Source organism: Clinocottus analis, unplaced genomic scaffold (genome assembly GCF_023055335.1).
Source record: "Clinocottus analis isolate CAN_PGR_092001 unplaced genomic scaffold, fCliAna1.0.p SCAF_15, whole genome shotgun sequence".
In the NCBI taxonomy this organism is placed as follows: Eukaryota; Metazoa; Chordata; class Actinopteri; order Perciformes; family Cottidae; genus Clinocottus; species Clinocottus analis.
This window is the reverse complement of record NW_027175876.1, coordinates 11444580-11466132: the sequence shown is the minus strand read 5'-3', so window position 1 is coordinate 11466132 and position 21553 is coordinate 11444580. Positions and strand designations below refer to the sequence as shown.

At 39.4% G+C, this 21553-nt stretch overlaps 1 protein-coding gene across 5 annotated transcripts in view; it reads right to left on the bottom strand.

Moving 5' to 3' along the window:
* Positions 1–1196: 1196 nt before the first annotated feature.
* The window catches only part of LOC137785933 (DNA (cytosine-5)-methyltransferase 3A-like), a 46058-nt gene continuing 25701 nt past the window's right edge, over positions 1197–21553 (bottom strand). For 4 of the 5 annotated variants that reach the window (XM_068577504.1, XM_068577506.1, XM_068577505.1 and 1 more), the window contains 17 exons: positions 17500–17703; positions 17107–17265; positions 16463–16570; positions 15752–15899; positions 15392–15538; positions 14972–15016; positions 14350–14429; positions 12997–13109; positions 11804–11987; positions 10671–10755; positions 9332–9477; positions 9047–9137; positions 8722–8870; positions 8276–8361; positions 8082–8151; positions 7344–7462; positions 1197–6015 (listed from right to left, as the gene is read on the bottom strand). In XM_068577504.1, the coding sequence (XP_068433605.1) occupies positions 5874–6015; positions 7344–7462; positions 8082–8151; positions 8276–8361; positions 8722–8870; positions 9047–9137; positions 9332–9477; positions 10671–10755; positions 11804–11987; positions 12997–13109; positions 14350–14429; positions 14972–15016; positions 15392–15538; positions 15752–15899; positions 16463–16570; positions 17107–17265; positions 17500–17703 (2076 nt within the window). In that variant the 3' untranslated portion in view covers positions 1197–5873. Of the gene's footprint in view, positions 6016–7343; positions 7463–8081; positions 8152–8275; positions 8362–8721; positions 8882–9046; positions 9138–9331; positions 9478–10670; positions 10756–11803; positions 11988–12996; positions 13110–14349; positions 14430–14971; positions 15017–15391; positions 15539–15751; positions 15900–16462; positions 16571–17106; positions 17266–17499; positions 17704–21553 lie in introns of those variants that run through there. The other variant, XR_011077540.1, reaches the window with a different exon arrangement.

Sequence of the window (21553 nt, the reverse complement as noted above, 5' to 3'; positions counted from 1 at the left end):
TAAATGGACAGTTTTGTATAAAGAGACCACCAATACATACTATCCAATATCGTATTGGTCCTTAGAGGCAACATTAGTAACGTTACCTTTGCCAGGGCGCTCAAAGAAGATGTAGCCTTCATTAATTCAGAAAATTGAAGGTAATATTTCCATGTTAATTAATTAGCAAATATGCTGCTGTGTCACAAAATAAATGCTACTGATCTGAGATGGAACACAATAACAAAAAAAGAGATTAATCTGAGGCCACACCAGCAGTTTGGTATCATTTCTGACTGAGAGCACTTGAATGCTGCGGTCCACTCTCAAGAGTTTACAAGGAGCACTTGAAGGCAGCAATATGTGCCTGAAGGACCACAGTATGGAGACGGGCCCTGCTTCTTGGCAGCATGGCACTGTGACAGTTCTTGCTGCACTTTGGGACTGCATTATCAGCTGCATCCGCCGTGAGAGCAAACTAACAGCCACTATAATGTGATGTGTCAACAAAGCAGAGAACTCAGATTGCATCACATACAGAGGGAGAGCATCTCATTCTCTGCTCAGGCAATCTTATCTATCTTAACATAGTGAATAGATGTTTGCTGCCTAAAAAATGTTCTGAATATACTGTGAAACACCTTTAATAATAATTTATACCATGACTTAATCCAACATATGCCCCACTAGGACGTCAACACCCTGGTAGCAGAGTAGAATATATGTATACTTGTACTTCAGGTGTGCTTGTACTCTGTCTGTTTTGGGAGAACTGGAGATTTTTGCAACACCTGCTGGCAATATATAACCAACAAAAATAACTGTCAAGAACAGAGCCGACACATTGAGCAACCGTGCCAAGATACTTCTATTGTCTTTAAGAAGGGCCCCAAAATTTCCCGTCACCATAATGGTCAATTTTAGGCTATTATTATTTGGCCTTTCAATCAACACAGAAAACACTTAACATGGATCTTATATTTAAAAAGATATAGACACAGACACAAACTGATATAAGGGTTAACAGTTTTCTAAATCAAATTGTTATTCATTCAGTTTTTCATAATAGACAATTTGGCATAGTAAGTCATCTTTGTGTGGATTTTATGCAAAGAAAAGTGTGAGAGAACTGAAAGACAATAAGCTGTTAAAAAATAAAAACACAACATGACCGTTAGCTGACATGAAGGTAATTAACAATGAGCCTTTAGACTAGATCACAAGAAACAGTCCTTTTTTTTTATTCACGGTTCATTTCTTACATTGTTCAAGTACAAAGTTAAAATGCCTTTTTAATTAGTTCATATTCATACAAGAGTAAAATAATAATAGTGCCTTTTCATTACTACGACAAACTTAAATACAGTCATTGTAAAGACAAACTTGATTTATACTCCTAACAATATATTTTTCTTATTTTCAGATAAAATTTTAGCACCTTTTGAAACACCACCAGGTCCTCCTTTCCTTAAGCTCATCTTTCCTTTAGTCCATAAGATGAGTGTCTGCAGCGCCACAGCTCTGTACTTGTAGGTGTGATGCATGTCTCTGCGTCTGTGTGTTAATAACCGTGTGTGTGAGTGTGATTTATGTGTTTGTAAATGTATCAGTGGTGAAAACAGCGCATCATTCAGCTGTTGATAGGCGAACAGAAACATCATCACCGCGTCACACATCGTTTTAAAAATATCGACTCCATTCCTCTCGCTTTCCTCTGCCTGCACTCTCAAACTGATGCGGGATGAAATTACGTGAAAATGAGTGGACGTTCTGCTTTTCAACTTTCTTGGCTTGTGAGCCTTCACAATAAAGCAACAACAGATTTAATATGTGGATATTGGCACTGAAGAGAGGCCAGATTCCAGATATCAGATACACAACAGGAGTCCGAGTAGACAGGAGCTAATTTATTTCAAATGCATCTTCTTTAACGTCAAAAACACATATTTTTAAAGAGTTAAATCTCTTTTTTTGGTCTTGATTTGTTTATTAAGCCATAACATAGTATGTTTTATGTCCTTAATGCTGTTGTGTTTGTCTCCTTTCGGGGGGTTTATAGGCCCAGGGGAGGTCAGGGTATTCAATAACAGGCAAAGAAAAGCAAAAGATAACATTAAGTATAAAAAATTATCACTTTTCTGTGTTAAATGTGTTTCTTGAATCCTCAAATCATCTAGTGATCCTAGACCTCAGAGTTATTTTAGCACCCCGTGGAAGGTTTTAAACTTTCCGTTATTTGTCTGCTATTAGTTTGAATTTGAACGTGTGCAAATAAACACTGTTCTGAGTTCTCACCAGGATCCTTTCACATAATATTTCTGGGTATTTATTGATTAATGCTTTTGATAGCTTCACTTTCACGTGCCTCGTCCACCTCTGCTACATCGCACACTTCCTTCCGCGTTATTTCAACTCGCTCTGGTTTGAGAGTGTCCATTAGCTCTTCGGTTCAACAATTTCTTCCGGCATCCTTGGGTACAATAGAACAAGTCACTATACTAACTGTAATATATGCTTTCTCTAGCCTTGCTCTCTCCCTCGAGGCTGAGACTGAACTGAACTGAGCACCAACCTGGAACAGTACACACACACAATAACAGATTATTATTGTAATTATTATTACCATGATTATTATTATCATTACTCCCTAATCTAACATGGAATCGGAGATTACACTGACTGACTGACATGCAGCACCGGGGGGAGGGGGGGTGGGTTGGGGTTGGGGAGGAGGTTTGGGAGCACCAAGCGACGCAGGGTGATGATGACACACCCGGCGGCGCCGTGGGGAGCCTGGTGGCAACAGGCGGCCGGATAAAACACAGTGTGTATGCATTTGTGTGTTGATGTTTGGTAGCTAAAGGAGTTCAGAGAAAGCGTGAACATCGGCACTGTGTTTCCAGCAAATGTGTGTGTGTGTGTTTGTGTGTGTAACCTGCAAGAGCACTGTAAAAAAGAGTTTAATAGTTTAAAAAGCACCTGAAGGTCGGTTTTATAAACGAAGAGTAAACATGATGGAAAGAAACGTTGAACCTGCTGGTTTATTGTTGGTTTTTGTAACTGTGTGTGTATGTGTGTGTGTCAGCATAGACTGCATGTGTCCAGTTGTTCGCTGGTATCTGAGGACGGTCAGAGGATCGGAAGGCTTCCTGGAAAAAGATGGTCACCCGAAGACCAAAAGCACCAGACTGACAGAGATGTTTGCTCTAAAGACAGCCCTGTGTAAACAAGACACCTGTATGAAGGGACATCCACACACACACGCACACACACATGCTGTCCGTGTGTGTGTGCGTGAGAGACACTTTTAGATACAATTCTATACAATGACAAGCCATTTTCTTCATTTGCTTATTCCTATTCAAGGTCACAGAGATTATCCCAGCATGCTTTGGGTAAAAAGGCAGCCCTGAAACAGGCATATGGTAGCAGGGGTTATTCACACAGGGCTGTCTGTTTCAGTCATAGGAAGTAGAAAACCAGCATAGTGTCGGCAGAGGAAAGGTCTGGCTCTGGTTTCAGTAAATGTCGCTGCGATAACAGGAGGACATTTTGGATCCCTAAAAAAGCAAAGTGGGAGCGTAACTGCAAGAGCCGGAGGACTGTGCCTAGTTTTAACTACCAAACGTACTCAAGACAGCAGTGTAAGTACATCAGTGTTGTCTTTAAAAGAGTAATTCAAAACGGTGCATGTGTGGATCATTTTGTGCACATGTGCCATTTTGAAAAGGGATCGTGAGGTTTTGATTGCAGAGTTTAGCTTTGACACAGAAGTGAGATGTTTAGTGAGGGTGGAGTCAAATTCTGCAATAAGTGTGTAAGTAATTGCAAACATGGAAAAACATTTTAAAATGTTTTTAAAATGAAACATTTCAGTCTTAAACTGAGATTTTGACACAAAATCCAGACGGTAGACGTAATGCTGTGTAATATCAGTGTCATAAAAAGATATATGTGTGTGTTTAACAATGTCATGAACAATACATATATTTTATATATTGTATATAAAATGAAGATACAATCTCAAATCCTTTAAATAGCTGGCTAACTAAAAATGAAAAGACATTGGCAGGTGTTCATGATCTTAAAGGTCACTCACAATATTTGCTCAGTGCCTCGTCCAGATGGTGCAGAGACGATGCACAGCAAAGCCACTCTCATGATGGGTAAAAACCAACCAGGCTACATAGAAAGACTGCTTTATAGCCTCATTTCACAGTATAACTGCTTGTCTACGGATTATCTGAACATAATCTTCACTCCAGAACATCAGCGTATCAACAATAGTGTTCTCTTCAGCGCAGAATAGTAATAAATTGGCCAAGGTTTGTTACAGTCTTCCGACATCTACGATCCAGATATGTTTACTGGGACTTTATGTAGATATTAAATGTAACATCCAACCTCGAAGGCCAAAGTATCCTCAGTCTACAGCTTCTATCAGGCAAGTGACATGATTACTAAAGTGGCATACAGTATAAATTCGCTCTATTACGATAAACACAATCAACAACATCGATTGAGCAACAGTTAACAGTAACCAATGCAATACACATGCGAGTGTGTTCAAATGCTACTAGTGTGCAGAATACCACACCATAATCATCAAAGCATTAGCTAACCGTAATGTACAATCATTGCCTGAAATATTGCAAAGAAAACTACTAAGAAATAATTCACTTTTAACACATAACTTAATGGCGGCACTTAAAGGTATTAAGTATTATAGGTATTAAGTAGAAAAGCCTTTATTTTATGACAATGTTTCTAATCCAGTGACTGCTAACTGATTGTTTTACCTCCCATCACGAGTGTGTGTCCTTGTTATGCTCTTTAAACGTCTGTCTCTGCCCACTGGAGGGCGCTCCACACACTGAAGAGGTCCAGTTACACATCAGTGATTCTTGACTATCACCTGACTCTTGTTTCCTCTAGATTTGTGTCGAACTATTTTTTATTTTTTTATTTTACATATTTGTCACAATGTCTATGTATTTGTGCACTTCATGAACACAAGCAACTTCTTTAGTGGAAGCTAATGGGGATTCTGTAAACAATAGAGGTTAACAAACATAAGCAAAAATGTAAAAACCTCAAACTCCCCCACCAAAAAAGCACTCTTTTACATCCACGTCTCTTGCTTAGTGTTGCTCCCACCTGCTTGTACGCTAAATTAGGGACACAAAACTGTGAGACCGAAACCACCAGAGACTGTCCAGTCTCCACGGGCACCAAAAACTTTAAAAGTGTTGTAATAAAGTGGCACCATTTGGAGTTTATCACTGCCTGACCAGCACCACGAGCGTAAACTGGAGTTTGTGTTTGTATATTTGTGTTCACTGCACTGTAATACACCAGCAGTACTATCACTACATGTGAATACAGTAAAGTGTTTTGGGTCAGAAGTGTGTTGATTCAAGGGTATTGGAAACAGAAGGTTAGGGCTTCTTTGTAAGCTTTGGGCCCTCTGGAGGGTTGAACTCCAGCTGTTATGACACAGTAAAGCCAGAAGACATCAGTTTCAAGGTCGGACAGGAAGTTTGTGTGAAGACGGTACAGAAACCCTGCACCAGTGTGTATGTAGGTATATGTGTGTGTATGTGTGTTGTGTGGAAATCAGCAAGGTAGCACCTGGGGACTATGATCAGCCAGTGGTCTACATGGTATCTAGTAGGGTAGCAGTCCTTTACAATTTGTGTGTGTGTGTCTGTGTGTGTGTGTGTGTGTGTGTGTGGTGTGTGCCCAGTCATCCTGTGTCAGCCAACCTTCATGTACAAGCTCTATAATGTGTGTCTGTCATTACATACTGTATGTGTGTGTGTGTGTGTGTGTGTCTGTGTGTGTGTGTGTGTGTGTGTGTGTGTAAGAGAGCGAGAGAGAGAGTGGGTGCATGACTAGTTGCAGGCGAAGTACTCCTTGAGCGGGGCGAAGAGGTGCCTGATGACGGGGACGCTCCAGGATCGACCCAGCAGCCTTTGCCTGGCGAGACGACTCATGTTGGACACATCGGTGTAGTGGACAGGGAAACCAAACACCCTGGAGACACACACACACACACACACACACACACACACACACACGTGTGTTATTTAATGATTTTATTTTAAATTGCATTTAAAATAAACAATTGTTCAAGAAATGAAATCTCCATTGATAGAAAGGTGATCAGCAACTATTTTAGTTGGTTGATTGTTTAAGCAAACATTCTAAACATTCTCTGGTTTTTGCTCCCTAACTGTGTGAAATGTAATCAGTTGAGAAACAATGAATAATGTAAATAACTGTTAGTTGTAACAACCAACTTTGACCAGACAAACCTAATCCATATAATGTAGGTTATTATTTTAGACTAGATAGATTAAATAATTCAAATGTCTTGAATTTTAAAAAGTAAGTTGTCTTGTGTGATTGATTTTATTTCATGACATAAGAGACTCATAATCTGCATCTTAGCTGTGTTTTCTTTTCACTTTCTACTCATGGAAGTATTTTGTAAAGCAAAGTTCAACGACACGACTTTCAAAGTAGTTCTGTTCACGCGACACAGCTGTCTTGTAATCAGGAGTCTGGACGTCATCGTGGGTTTCACGCTTCATGACAGGCTGGCGACAGACAGTGAAAGGTCTTGTAGGTGTCACACACTACAAGACCTTTCATTCGGAGGAATCCTCCAAAGACTGTATGCAGAGTCTTTGCCGAGACTCAGACAGACACACACACACACAAACCCGTGAACACGCGTGAGAAGTGACGGGCGTAGTCTTGCTTGCTGATGTTGTCACGTTCACATAATGGGTTCAATCATCTTTACAATTTCCCCTTTGTAGAGCGGGCATGTGTTATGTGTATTCACACAAACATCCAACACCCTCCGTGCAGTAACAACTTTGGTTCATAGCGCACACAGTGAGAGGGCTTTTATTGGGGAGCTCAGGCCTAAAGTCTTGTCATGTAAACCAGACATTATCTGTGCTCGCTGCATAAGGGACCTTGTTAACTGTAAACTGTGATGAATGAGTGTCTTCTTGCTGCAGGAAACTCATTTTAATGAACAGGGACATACAATTGGAGTAGGAATCTAAATATGGTCAGTTAGAAATTTAGGGATTCATTTGGTCTGAATCTTCTGCTCTTTGCCTTTAATATACGCATGCCAAATAAAAGTACTTTTAACAGCAAAGGCTCTTAATGCGGCGCGAAAAGATGAAATGGCCCACAAATGTGAGTTTAGACAAAGATAAATATAACTCTTAATTATTACTCTTATTATTAATTACCACAAGGACATTTAAACAAAGCATGGGCGTTGGAGGGACTCAAACCCAGTACACACAGAGCGGAGACAAGAACACAAAAAACTGTACCTTTCCATCTCGGTACACCAGAGGATGTCCTCCTTGCTGTCCATGAAGACGGGGAAATGCTCGTCTTTCCCCTGCTTCACAGAGTTGGAGCGTGTCGTTATCGTACGCAACTTCTCAAACTGGAATTAACATCCAGAACCAAGCACACAAAAACACAAACACAGACAGACACACACACACAAACCCTTTTTTAATTCTAAAGCGAACCCCATTTTCTACAATACATTAGGATATCAATAAAATCATCATTAACAAATGAGCATTTGCTAAAGAAATGAGTGACAAGCCCTCTGGCTGGAAGAACACATACAAGAGACAGCAAGAAGAAAATGCAGTAAAAATGGACATCAATGGGCACATGTTTGCATAATTACTCTACAGTCTAGTATACTGTATATCTATGCTAAGGAGAGATATTAAATTTCCATACATCCCATTAACTTTTAGATGCTGCAGAGTATCAGTTCATTATTTGACACCCTCGATATTGATTGTCGGACAATTTCCAACCTTTTTTTATCCTGAAGTTTTTGTTTTTTTGTCCATGAATGTAAAAGTAACATTTCATCATTTCTACATTTGGCTTTTTAGTTTTCAAACTGTTAAGATATTATATGATAATGAGCAGACACACACACGCACGCACACACACACACACACACACACACACACACACACACACACACACACACACACACACACACACACACGCACATACACACACAGGTGGATAGATACCTTGGCTGTGCGCCCGTGTTCGAGGCACTCTTGTAGGTCCAGCCTGTCATTCGTCATGGCAGTCAGAGGTCTAAAAGGTGAAGAAGAAAAAAAATGTACAAAATATTAAAATGCGTTGATTTTAATTCAGATTTATAGAACAAATCAGACAAAAATGTAACAGATCATGACAATGGTATGTGTGTTTGCATCACCTGGACATGCCTGGCAGGTTTCCCCAGAAATAGCGAGCGCGGTGGGCAGCAGAGACCTCTTTGGCGTCAATCATCACTGGGTTACACTAAAGAGGAGCAGCAGGTTTACTTCCTGTTTCACTTCATATGGATATCTTCCTGTCTGTCATAATGTAAGTCTGTGAATATTAACAATGCGATGATCAAATGTGTTTTTGTCCTAATAATGATGGTAAGTGAAGGCAATAGTTAAAGGAATTTTGCGCAAGTTTAATGGTTTAGATAATATCCTTCCTTTATTTCTGAAACGCTTTTTGCTTTCTGAAGATAAAAACATTTCAAAACTCTGTAGTCAAAATGCATTATACAATGTGTGGTTTACATTACTTAGTAACTGAGGGATCCTATTGAGTGAAATACATGTATCTATATAACTGTATTTTATGGCTGTGTTCGTGCTACTGTACCTCTAAAAAGCGGGAGATGTCCCGTTTGTCGCTGACTCCCATCGCTACCACGTTCTCAAACAGCCAGTAGAATGGACGCTCGTCACCCGTTTTCGGTCGAGCCTCGTGCAGCAGGCGGTAAAACTCGAAAAATAACCGGCCTGTTCCCTCTGCGGGAGGACTACAAATTAAGGCTCCATATTTCATTTCACATCTGTTGTCTAAAAATTGTATTTGATCTAATTAAACTTTCCGACAAGTTTTTTGTATGTTAAAAATGTATTTATAGCAAAAATATTGTTACAGTCTGGTGTAAACTTCAACCCGGACAAAGAAGACCTCTTACCAAAAAGGCCTTTCCTTGCTGGGTTGACTATGGAGAGGTCATTGCAGGGGCTTCCTCCGATCACCAGGTCAAAGGGTCCCCACTCCTCGATCTAACGGCACGAGTTAACACCAGCACAGAAGGGTTTAAGAGGCAGTTTGATGGAATAGAACAATCAAAAGCCATCCATGAGCACGTAAGATGAAATAAGCATTTCCCTCTTATGCTGTATTTACACGTAACATCATTGTGTGCTCTGATGTATGAATCTATATGCGTGTAGAAGCAAAGAAGAGTTTCACTCACATGCTTGCGTGTTACGTTGCGTACGTCACCCACGTACATGATGCGACCCTGGTGTCGGACCATGCCGACAGTGATGGAGTCCTCACACACCTCAGACGCCACGTACTTGTCAATTTGCAAGCCCAAATCCCTCAGCACCAACAGACCTGTGTGCACACACACACACACACACGCGCACACACATTTGGTTAATTAATAAATTAAAGGGATACAAATACATTGCAAAAACTGCTGCCATCTCTCTGAATTGAGAGGCTATGCTAAGGTCAAGAGGTGCTTTGAGGAAAATGCGTACTACTAACATGCTGATGTTATTAGGTTGTTGTGTCACAAATGTTCCATGTTTAGTGCTAATCTTAGCAAATTAACACTAAACATACAGTACTTAGTTTTGCAGGTATTTCAGGGTTCAAGGTAAATATATCGTCATTCCATGGTTGCACAAAGAAATGCAGTTTAAGACACTTTGTGAAGAAAAAAAAAATATTATTATTATTAACTATTTTATGGTGGACGGTGAATTTCGGAGTCTACCAGCCTGGGAAAAGAAGCTGCTGTGAAGTCTGGTGGTCAGCAGCTGATACTTCTGTATCTCTTGGCAACAGTTGAACAAGCTGTGGCTGAGGCAGGGATGGTGAGCACACCCCATGCCAATTTGTAATGTTTCCAATCAGGATGCTTTCTATTGATATTCTGTAAAAGTTGACAATAACGTGGTACAGGCATTTTGGCTTCTTCAGTTTCAATAAAAATTATTTTCTTTTGCCAGGATGATGATGTTTAGTGACCACACATATTTTTGGGAGGCTGATACCCAGGAACTGTGTACTTGCTCCACCTTATCTCCATTATGTAGACAGGGGGGTATCTTTTCTTTTTTTTTTTTTAAATCAATCACCTCTTTTGTTCTTCTGAGGTTTACTAATGTTGACCAGTACGTTGTCCTCTGAGCACCACTCTGAAAGATTGTTGATTTGACAATCTACATGAAGTCTCATTGTTGTTTGTAATACTGCCGATGATGGTAGTGTGACGTGTCATCTGCAAACTTCACAGCAGAGCTCTCGTTGTGTCGGGGGTTTGCATTCTTGGGTGAAAATGGTCGTAAACCAAAGTAATGGACAAATTAAAATGATGGTAGTAAATAAAAAGACCACCAAAGTTATTATTGTTCTTGACCATGAATGTGTGTACACATTCACGACAATCCATCCAATAGTTGTAGAGACATTTCATTCTGGACAAAAGTTGTGGAAACGACTGACTGACACTGTGTATTAATAAATTGATTAATCTATAATGAGAATACTCGTTAGTTGTAGCCCTACACATAATGTACCTGTGGCAATGCCATCAAACAGCGAGAGAACTCTGATTGGTTTCCTCTTCTCTGCTGAAACTGGAGGATATAACTTGGCTGGCTCCTAAAAGAAAGAGTTAAAAGGAAGAAGAAAAATCGATGAGAAGCAGATTAAATATTAATGTTTACAGTGTGTAGAGAGAGCTGAAGATAGCACATGAACTTTATTCATGATGAAGATCTGATCTGAACATGGTTCTGATGTTTTAGCCCCCATGGATCATTCATAGCTGAGCAGAGGCCTTGCTGATCCCCAGATATTAATGTTTCACCATTAACTGTGATGTATTTCATCTAATGTCCCGTGCAAGGTTAGACTACGACATCATGTTGTCAGGACTGCCTCATGAAATCGCCACACACTCGAGACCTTGGGCATTCAGAGGACGTATGGCTATTCTAGGTATATGGACCATCAGGGGTTCTGAGCAGTTTCTGGAACAGAAGTGCTTGTGTTGGAAGAAAAAATGATTTACTCTTAATCAGTTACTGTTTCACTGTTATATTCAGACTTCTAATTTTACTGTCTCTGTTTAATCTTACACACAAACTCAGCATGTCTCCTGATAGCAGTGAGACTGGGGAATCTGTATGTTTCTGTCTGAAAGAACGTGCAATTCCTTTGTTATCATATGACCATTTCTTGCAAACCGCTCTATAAGATGAGGGGAAAGGTTCACGGTTATGACGAAGATGTCATGAGGGTTTCTGTTAGTGAGTCATGATGTGTATTTATGAGGTGGTTCTTTGAGAGATCTTTGAGCAGTCTTGGCTATGCAATTTGTCTATCACGTTGTACTTCTGACTCTGCTCCTTCCTGGCAACAAATAAATGTTCCTGTTTTAATGATTTTACTCAAAGAGGTCGAGTGAATTTTTCTAACATATTGCCACCTGCATCTCAGATTAGTCTTCAGGTTCCGAGCTTCCTGATGATATATACCTCTTCTCTGTAGTATATGCTGTTGACCTGCTATCTGACCCTAAAGATTCCCTGCCCCCCACCTAAAAAAGACAATAATGGTTCCATGGTAGGATGGGGGTAGAGAAAGAAATATGTTCTATGAACGACAGAACTGAAATGAATGGCAAGAAAGCGACGGTCAGACTCACAAAGTTCTGTTCATGGTTGTTGGCGAAGAAGTGTTGTAGTCTGCAGGGCCAGTCGTCCCGCCGCCGCAGTAACCCGTAGGCGTTCCGGGGGCCACACATGAAGCAGTTCCAGGGATCTTCTTTGATGGCTATCGCCGCCGAGCCGGTACCGACCAACAGATCCACACACTCCACACAGAAACACCTGCACACAAACTCACCATGAGACGCCTTTATTCGACTGATTATTATATTGATTTATTATTTAGTAGAATGATTAAATCTTCTCTTTTCACGAGGTAATACTTCACTCAATAGTACTTTCTTGGGGAAAAGCAAAATTATGGCGGCCTTTGTGCTCAGTATCTCCTTTGGTGCAATGTCAATGTAAATTTAATTACTGTGTAAGACTGCACTCAAGTTACATTTTGAGGTACTTGTAGATTAGTTGATCATTTCCATTTACTTTATTTTGGAAGCCAACATTTAAATTTTTACTCCACTACATAAGCAATATTAGTTACATTGCAGGTTATTAATACAAAATATAAATTGAGTTATATATTTTGAGGTATGTTTTTTTAAGTTACCGAGCAGTATAATAGTTGAAATGAGCTCCACCTTTATCTGCTGCTCATGACAATGATGTACATAGTAATGCATTAGAATCCAGTGATTTAATATTATTATTATATACATTATATTATTCTTATATCACATGTATAACAAAGTATTTCTGCACCACAGTACTGTTAAATAAAGGCAAAATGCCTTAACATATAATTAAAAGTAATAATTTAATTAAAAGAATCAAACACAACAAAAGTTAGGATAACTTAGGGACACACTTTATATGTTTACTTTGAGACTTTGAGTGCAGGAGAATATTTTTAGAGTGTAGTACTGCTACCAGGATCAGAGTACTGTTCCACCACTGCATGACAAATGACTGCTGCTTTGATCTCGTGGGTATTTGCAGTGATGAGGTCAGAGCCTGAATGCCAAAATACACCATGTGTTCACATAAATAAATCTGCTCCTCATGAGTTGTCTGGTTCAATTGCCAATAAATGAAGCCATACTGTATATCACACGTTGACATTTTGGGGTAAATTGTTTCTGCCGATGTGAAATCCGAAACCTTGTCCTGGCAACAAGTAGAAGCTGCTTGCTCTCAAACGCCGCAGTGTATACAAACAGAGTTCTGTACTGACCTACAGCAGTTTTTGTTGCCACACATTAGCACCTCTCTGCCTCCACAGCAGATGGTGCAGTAGGACTGGTAGCCGTCATCGTCGTACTGGTAGGCACACTCCAGGAACGAGTTCTGCCAGAGAGACAAAACAGTCAGGAGAGGCAGCGAGGGGGCGAAGCTTTGTCGTCCACCAGGATGACATCTTGTGCTTCTGTGGTTTCAGTGTGTCACCAATATTTAACCAATGTTCAAGAATATTTTAGTTGCCTCCACAGAGGCTGAGGTATTCGTTGTTTTAATGCTATATATACATATAACATTGGTGGGCCGTCAGGGCCAGCAAAGCCTTCTCTTGTGGCCTAAACAGAATCACCAAGTTATAGCTATTTTATAGTTTAATTTTTTTCACAAATACAATACATGTTTTATAATAATGTTTCCCTATTATATTATTTTCTCATTGTACAGCTCCTGTCTTTGTCTGCAACGCTGCTTCTAGAGCAGCTTGTTTTAAGGGGAGCTCTTATCCAATCAGATTTCACCTCTATGTCGCTATGGAAGCAGAGCGGCCTGAGGCCTTCAAGTTGGCCTTCTAGATTAAAGTACATGGGGATCTTATCAGGATTGTCATAGTCTAAAACCAGATCTTTAGTTTGACATGCTGGGCTGTATTCTTTGACGTACCAGGGCCTGCAAGGTGGACTGTAAGTACGCCAGCATTAACATGTGCTGTAATTGGTCATTGGGCCAGCGTGAGTAGCTGCAACGCGACACATTAGATCGGCAGGACAATTGCAAGTTACGGTGCTCTTGAACATGTTTTGAGGGACCCGAGTGGATTTTCAGATCAGCAAAAAAGTTTGCAGGGAAACGCGGCTCCACAGCAAAAAAATTAAGAAGAATAGGGAAATACTGAAAAGATTGATAGATCGCCGCAGTTTTGTTGGATTGTTTTGTCATCTTGTTTTATACGTAAATGTGACTGGTTCTTGTGAATATGTTCTTGTCATTGTATTAATTACGTTGATGTGGACAACATGCATTATCTGTTAATGACGCATCCTTCCATCATGCAAGTATTTATGTACCCGCACTCGGCAGTTAGTGTATTTGTAGCTGTTGCACGTCATGTAACATTTTATTTGACTTGTCAAATGTTGCAGTGTTATGTGAATATGAGGTGTTTATGTGTGTGTGTAATGTAATTAACTGTTATAAAATACATACTTGCTTTGTTTTTGACTGTAATTTGCTGGATTTATTATATATGTTGGAAATTATCTCACAATATCAATTTCATACGACTCTATAATAAGAGTATCAAATTATCGACCAACCCAAAGTGCCACTTTTCTTGAGCAGTTTTTCTTACTTTGCAGCCCTGACACATTGATCCTCCGAAGAGAGGATGCTCCAGAGAGACATTGAGGCTTCCACAGGAGATGCAGAGATCTGAACAAATACAGACATGATTATTGCGTTATTGTATGTAAAACACTTTATTTAGCCCTTTGATTACAATAATGGAGGAATTAAAAAATACACTAAGACACTTTTAAAGTCCTCAAATAACTACAATGTGTCATTAATGATATCAATTTAGGTGCTGTGATTTATAACCTTTCAGCTCTTAATTTATTTTGGATGCCTAGGCCTTCACTCCAGTACACCAGTAAATTATTCTTGCTGCTTAAGTGAATCAGCTAAGTGCCAAAAATGTAAACAAGAACAAAAATTAGATTCCAAAGATGTTTAGCCTTGAGCTACAGCGACTACAGTGACTCTTCGACGAATGCAAAAGTGTGTAAATGGAAGCCACAGAAGGCTTAAACATGCATTTCTATCAGAGGAAGATGATATAAATTAGCTTTTAGTCATGGTTATGCAAACCTTGTGTTAAACTGTAAATAAAACGAAGAAGACGCGATTAAATACACCACTCCTTTAATTTAGGTCTACATTTTAGCCGCTTGAAAGAAGTCTGAAACTTTTACCGTCTATGTTCCTGGTCTTCTTTTTGACCTCACATATGAGTCTTTCTGAAACAAAAATACACATAAGAAAACATCAACACACCATGAATGTGAACACTTACAGACTGTTCATAAAAGTGCAAAGAAAGTCTTAATGTTAATGTTATTGTAATAAAGATTACCTTCTTTTTTTAGTATTATGTTTTTTTTTCTTGGAAAATTAGGGCATTTTTGATCAAATATCCTGAAAAATACCCCTTTATTTGTGAATATTCCTGCACACCAAAGAACTCTCTTAGCCAACTTAAGACTTTACTGAGTAAAAGTGTTCTTTCACGCTTCCACTTCGGAAAATTCTTAAATAAACATACAGAGGAGTTGTGGGTTGATTTTGAAATAAAAGTCGCCTCCTCTGAAATGTGTTGTGTACTATTTGTTTACCTCTGGTCCCTTCGTCGATCACCTCTCTGATCTTTGCTTTTTCAGCTAAGTGGTTCTTGCGTGGTTTCTTGGTGGGTGGAGGCGTGTACGCTGCCTCAGGTTCCGACCACATCTCTGGGTAAACTTCCTTATATGGATTTCGTTCCTCTGTGGGGGTATAAGAACCGAATAAAAATAGTCTTTAGTGGTCTTAAATATTGTAGGGGAGTAAAATTTGAACATGATGAGTTCCGACAGTTGACACACATCTTAATATCCCACATGTTTAACCACTGTTCCATTATGAGGAGTGTTTTCCAAATGTTAATGTTTGAGACAATCTTTCCAGTTAATTAAATTTAAATTAAAATGTATGCATACCCTCCGGAGGCTCCAGTGATTGTGGACCCTTGGATGGGAAGTCGGTCATGGCCCACTCTATCATCTGTCTGGTCTGAATCTCCACCCCATCTGCATCATCGCTCGCATCACAGGAAGGAACTGGCCTCCCCGCCCGGATACTGGCCACCTCCACACAGAATAAACACACGACACACAAACAAGAACAATACGTCAAATAAGAAGGATAAATATGGTAATTATGGCTCTACACAAACTAGAAAAATGTAAAACAAGTGCCGGTATTAATGAACAAATACTTAGCTGGTTGTTTCTAATTTTTCCAAAGTTTGAGTGAATAATAACCCAGTGCGAAGCGGTAGAAAAAGTAAATGGCTGTGTGTTCTGTATAACTTACAAGATACAACTCAGAGTTTCTGGATTGAAGAGTAACAAAAATATGAAATGTACCCACATGTTACCACTTATACATTGTGGGCAGAGCTAGATGAAAACGCCACCTCCACAAATGCAAATTAAGATCTTGTCATATAAGAAGGGAATAAGTACAATTTGACCTTTAGACCTGAACATTTATATTTTGGTCTTTGAGATGTTGGACTTCATTTGGAGAGAAACACAATAGGTTCTGGATGAGATTATAATATATTGTTATCAGCCATCAGAAATGACCCAAAAGCCCACGCTCCCTGACATTCGAAAGCAGAATAAAAGAATATTGTTTTTTTTTACCTGCAGAGCCTCGAAGATGGCTTTCCGGTACATGGACTGTTTATTGTAGGTGGGCTGGTGGAAGGCAGATGAGAAAGAGCTCAGAAGCATCAGTTTCTCCACACAAACCTGCAAAACAAAAAAAGATGTCAACAAGATCAAAAGGAAATGCCAGAAATTACTCATAAAAAAAAATGATGAAACTGTTTCTTGAAATCCTTAATTAAGGTCATTTGGTGTGCAAAAAAAGTTGTTTTTAGGAAAGATATCTCAAAAGGAAAGGGCTTTTGTGCAAGATATCTGTCTCATGAGGGTATCTGAATTCAAATTTTAGAAGCCAATGTCATCTTCTATGAAATTGAAGTAGATCAAATCTGCTCAATTAAGTTTCTGCTAAGAACAAATGAAGTTTTGAATGAACACTGAGCTGTTGAACATGGAATACAATTAACATTATATTTGAGAAGCTTATTTAACTGCGACAGTCTTCTGGTGTCTATGAAAGCATGGATTTAGAATAGTGGAGCTCGGGGTGTTAGACGTTAAATTATTGCATTAAAAGGCCAAATTACTTCCGTCAAGACTTCACTCTGCTGGTGATTTAACACACATTGTGGCAGTATTTGATCATGATATTGAAGGGGTTTCCCAATAAAACAACTCACCACTGAGAACTTGCCGTCTCCAAACCACATCACCCAGCGAGTTCCATCTGCAGCTCGACTTCGACCGCTCATCAACCAGGAGACGATTCGGCCGGGCCACCAGGAGAAGCCCCGCAGCTTCCCAAACACCAGAACACCGATGCCAAACCCCCGGTCGTCCTGTAGAGACACAAGAAAGAAGGTGAGTCCAATTTTAACCTGCACCCATGATATCAGATCATTTCATAATTCACAACAGTAATGTCCCTATAAAAATTGTACATCGCAACAATATACGTCATCAGACTGAACGCTCCTTTTCTCATTTTCAACTTTGAGATATATTTGCATCTTTACACTTCTTCTGGGTAAAAAATAAATAATTTGATAAATGATAGAATAATAATTAATCACCTGGTACTCTATCTCCCTGGGCGTGGCCCTTTCTCCCCTGGCAACTGGCTCTGGTGTCACGGCAACTGTTGGTGATGCAGGGGCTGTTTGTTGTTGTGAAGGGGGAGGGGCTGGGCTTTCTGACTCCTCCTCCTTCTGAAAGTCGCCGACTGATAGATCGTCCATCATGTTCATCTCCGCCTCTCTGTATGCCCGTCGCTCTGCCTGTTAGGAAAAAACAGAGAGCATTTTATGTTACTTATTTATTTTAACATGTGTCTTTGTTATTTTCAGCTTGTTGTATTGTATTTCTATCCTCGCAGAATGGTTGGACCTCTTCTTTGCCTCCATAAATAGTTAACCGCCGCACAAAACAATAAAAAGCTACACAAGCAAGGGCATCGTGGGACTTACACTCCAGTTTAATAGGCAATAATTCCTCAATAATTCTCTTTGAGCTACTTAAAATTAAAAAGAAAAAAAACACACACTAGTTCTCTTATCTGTTGTGTTGTGTCATGAACTCCTACACTATGTTAGTTTTGCCTCCAGTCAACAGGCTGACTTTTTGTCAAACTTTCCTTTTGGGGAAAACACCTCCACAGACACTGAATAACCTCCTCTACCACAGCTGAGATGTGGTTCAGCTCCTATTTGTGTTTTTGTTAAAATACATTTGATAAGATACAAAAGATTGTGAGCTTCTCAAATGTGAAGATGTTCCATGTTTCTGCATGTTCATGTTATAATAAACTGAATATCATGACTCTCCATCTAGGTTGCTTGGCTAGATCACAGATGTCACCCAAACAAATACCATTACAACTACAACTTCCCCTTCTACTATGAATGAAACAATCACACTTGATATCTCGTATCATATTGTGGAGCAGTGTTCTAGTATCTATTTACCAACCAGTTTTATGTAATCAAAGGGTTAGATGATACATTGTGTTTCGTTGTAGTGGTATTTACAGTGTGCAAAGAATGTCATTGAATCTAATGCATCATAACTGTCCTTTCATTTTCAGGTATGAGTTTGAATTAGATGTAAATATTATGCTAATATATGATTATCAAACCCGAAAGGATGAGTTACAGGCAAAGTGTCAACACTGAATAATCGTTGTGTCTGTCCTATCAGCTTCAATCTGTCCTCACCACGTTATTGTCATTGATCATGTTTGACTTAGTGAAGTCTGAGGGCATCGTCCCCTCGTGTGTGTTTCCTCAAAGTTCCTCAATCTTTTTGTTTTGCTGCTGTTGGTCTGCGGGCACAAACACTGTCCTTCAAGGAGGTCCTATATAATTGATGTTTTATGTGGGTCTCTTCAGCTTATGTGGTGGCTGCTCTAGATCAAGGCCTCAGTGCTCGAGGCTGCAGGAACAATCCTTTAATTGTTCCTCTAAACAGGAAGTGAGTGGGGAGAAAGGGTGCGGTGGGGAGGCAGTTCAGTGGGTTCAGGAGAGAGAGAGAGAAAGAGAGAGAGAGAGAGAGTAAAACAAAGTGGAATGAAATACAGACAGAGAAAGGTAGAAGATAGTAATTTAGAGGAAAGATCCAGTACAAAAAAGTGTCACGTTTATAAAATCGTTTCTCACATTGGAAATTTAATTTAAGCAAAACTAGCAACAACACTCCAAAGAAGTAGATCATAACAACTCATGCATTTGTTGTGCCCATTTATGACGATATGATTGCAGTGATTCACACTTTTTGAAAAATATACTTTCATACTGTCGTTGAAAGCTGAAAGTCCTGGTACTGCTGAAATTTTATTCAATGACAAGCAATATCAGGGAAGTCCAGCGCAGAAAGAAACACCGCAGTGAGTGCTCATCTTCGAAAGAGACAAATTTAAAAATAATCATGACCTCACTGGTTTCTACACTGCGATAATCTCACTGTGACCCAGATGTAAAAATTCCACGACTCCTCCAGAGCATTGGCATGACCTAAAAAAATGTGTCTTCTTACTAGAGATAACAATTTGGTTTCTAGTCTGAAAACCACCACTTAGCATCCTGAATGAGTGGAACAATTCCTCGAGAAAAAAAACAAAAGGAGGAAATAAACGTGTGAAGAAGAGGAGGGATGATGTCATAAATTCAAGTGGAAGTGAGCCAGTAAAAGTGAGAGTGTCGGCTCGTGACAGCTCTCTCCTCTGTTTGACCGCGAGGTTACAAGTTCACTCTTTCCTCCCCACTCCTGTTGACCTTTCACCTCATAAAATTCTAATCAGCATGTTACACGGGTCATAGACAGACCACACACACAAACACACTGACCAACACACACATACGCGTGAACTGTAAGGGAATCTCCACATGTCGTCACTAGTTTCTAAAACAGCTGGGATGAACGAGAAGTCTGGATTTCTACTTCTGACAACCAAACTGAAGTGTCTGTTTGAATCCATACTTATGCAAACTGTGAGCACCTTCGTATATAGTATGTATACACTATATACTATATATTGTGTATATAGTATGTATACTTTAATTGGCAAACACATCCCAAAGTCACAGTTTGATTGACATCTGATTGCTTGTATATTAACTGTTAGAAACAGTACATTGTGATTAGTATGATATGTAGAATCAGTATAAACTCATATATAATGTATGGATTTGGTACACATTAAAACATGTGGATGTTGCGGTTATATAATTAACATTGACATCAACGTGACATCATTTGTGGCATTTGGTGTTATTAAGGTATTACCATAATTATTTGAATCCAAGAAATTTCTTTCACTCATATGAAACATTGAAAATGTCAACAGCTTGTGTTAATAAAATCTTGTAAAGCTTCTGTATTTTGTGTCTTTTTTTATTGATTTTGATCATTATCTACTAAATTCCTTATTATCAATTCTACATGTAGATTTTAAACATGTACATTTTAATGGTTCAGCTCCTATTTGTGTTTTTGTTAACCTATATATTAAACTATCAAATTAACAAAAAATATGAGTCAATATTCCTACTTGCAACATTAGAAACCACATTTTCCTGCAGCAATCATTAGAGTTTCATCCCACCGAGTCACCGACACTCGGTTGTTGTGAGGGAGAATTTGATAATCGCTGTCAGCATCTGGACGGGAACCTCTTATCACAAGACTTGGACCTGACTCGTGTTGCTACGAGATATTGGCCCAAAAAATCCTGCCCACTGCATGAAACTGAGTTTGTTGCCTGGCAACATAAGCTGATGGAAACACGCTTATCAGGAAGCGTTGCTGCTTTCAGGGATGCGGAGGACTCACTGATGAGCGACAAGTCTGTATTCATCGGCTTGGGTTTTTGTGAAAGCAACACTGTTGAGGCTCAACTTCATGCTATCGGAGAGAGGTCCTCTTTAATAGCACGCTGCTCTTATTTCTTCTGTCTGAGTTTATACTGCGGTAAGAGAATGTAGACTGCACTATGAAAGTGTTACTTATCAGTGTGAATAACGCAATATATACTGACCTATGGGAAGAACAGTAGTTAGTCAGTTGACAGCATCTTCTACTCATTCCAGGTTTCAACTCTTGTGCTACAGTGCTGAACGTTTTCTTTGGGCTGAACATTTTGTCTGCTGTCAAAAGTTCAACACACTTCCCGGTCTTTAACAAATGTTGTGTTTGTTTCCTATTGGAGCTAATGAGCGGCTAATTAGCCGGTGTGGGTGATTAAGTCTCAGGAAGGAAACAGTAATGTCAATTAAGCTACTTTCTATATTCAAAAGTTATGATTTACGCAAACCAACAAGTGTACACGGAGCAAAAGGCAGACATAATGTCAGTAGCTGTGACATACAAAGCAAAAGTATTGTCCCACAAAGGATGGCCTTGTTAAATCAGGTCACTTTCATAATTACTAAGTGCTAAATGGAATGGACACAAAGCCAAAATGACACAGAACAATGCTCAACTGTTTCCTGATACTCAAAACTAGTCAGACATCTAATTGTGCCTCATGTCCTTGTAACATGAGACATGAAAAGGACAGAAACATTCTAACACTGAGCTAAAAACCATATTACCTACTTGCATTTTAGATTCGACAACTACTCAGCTTCTGAT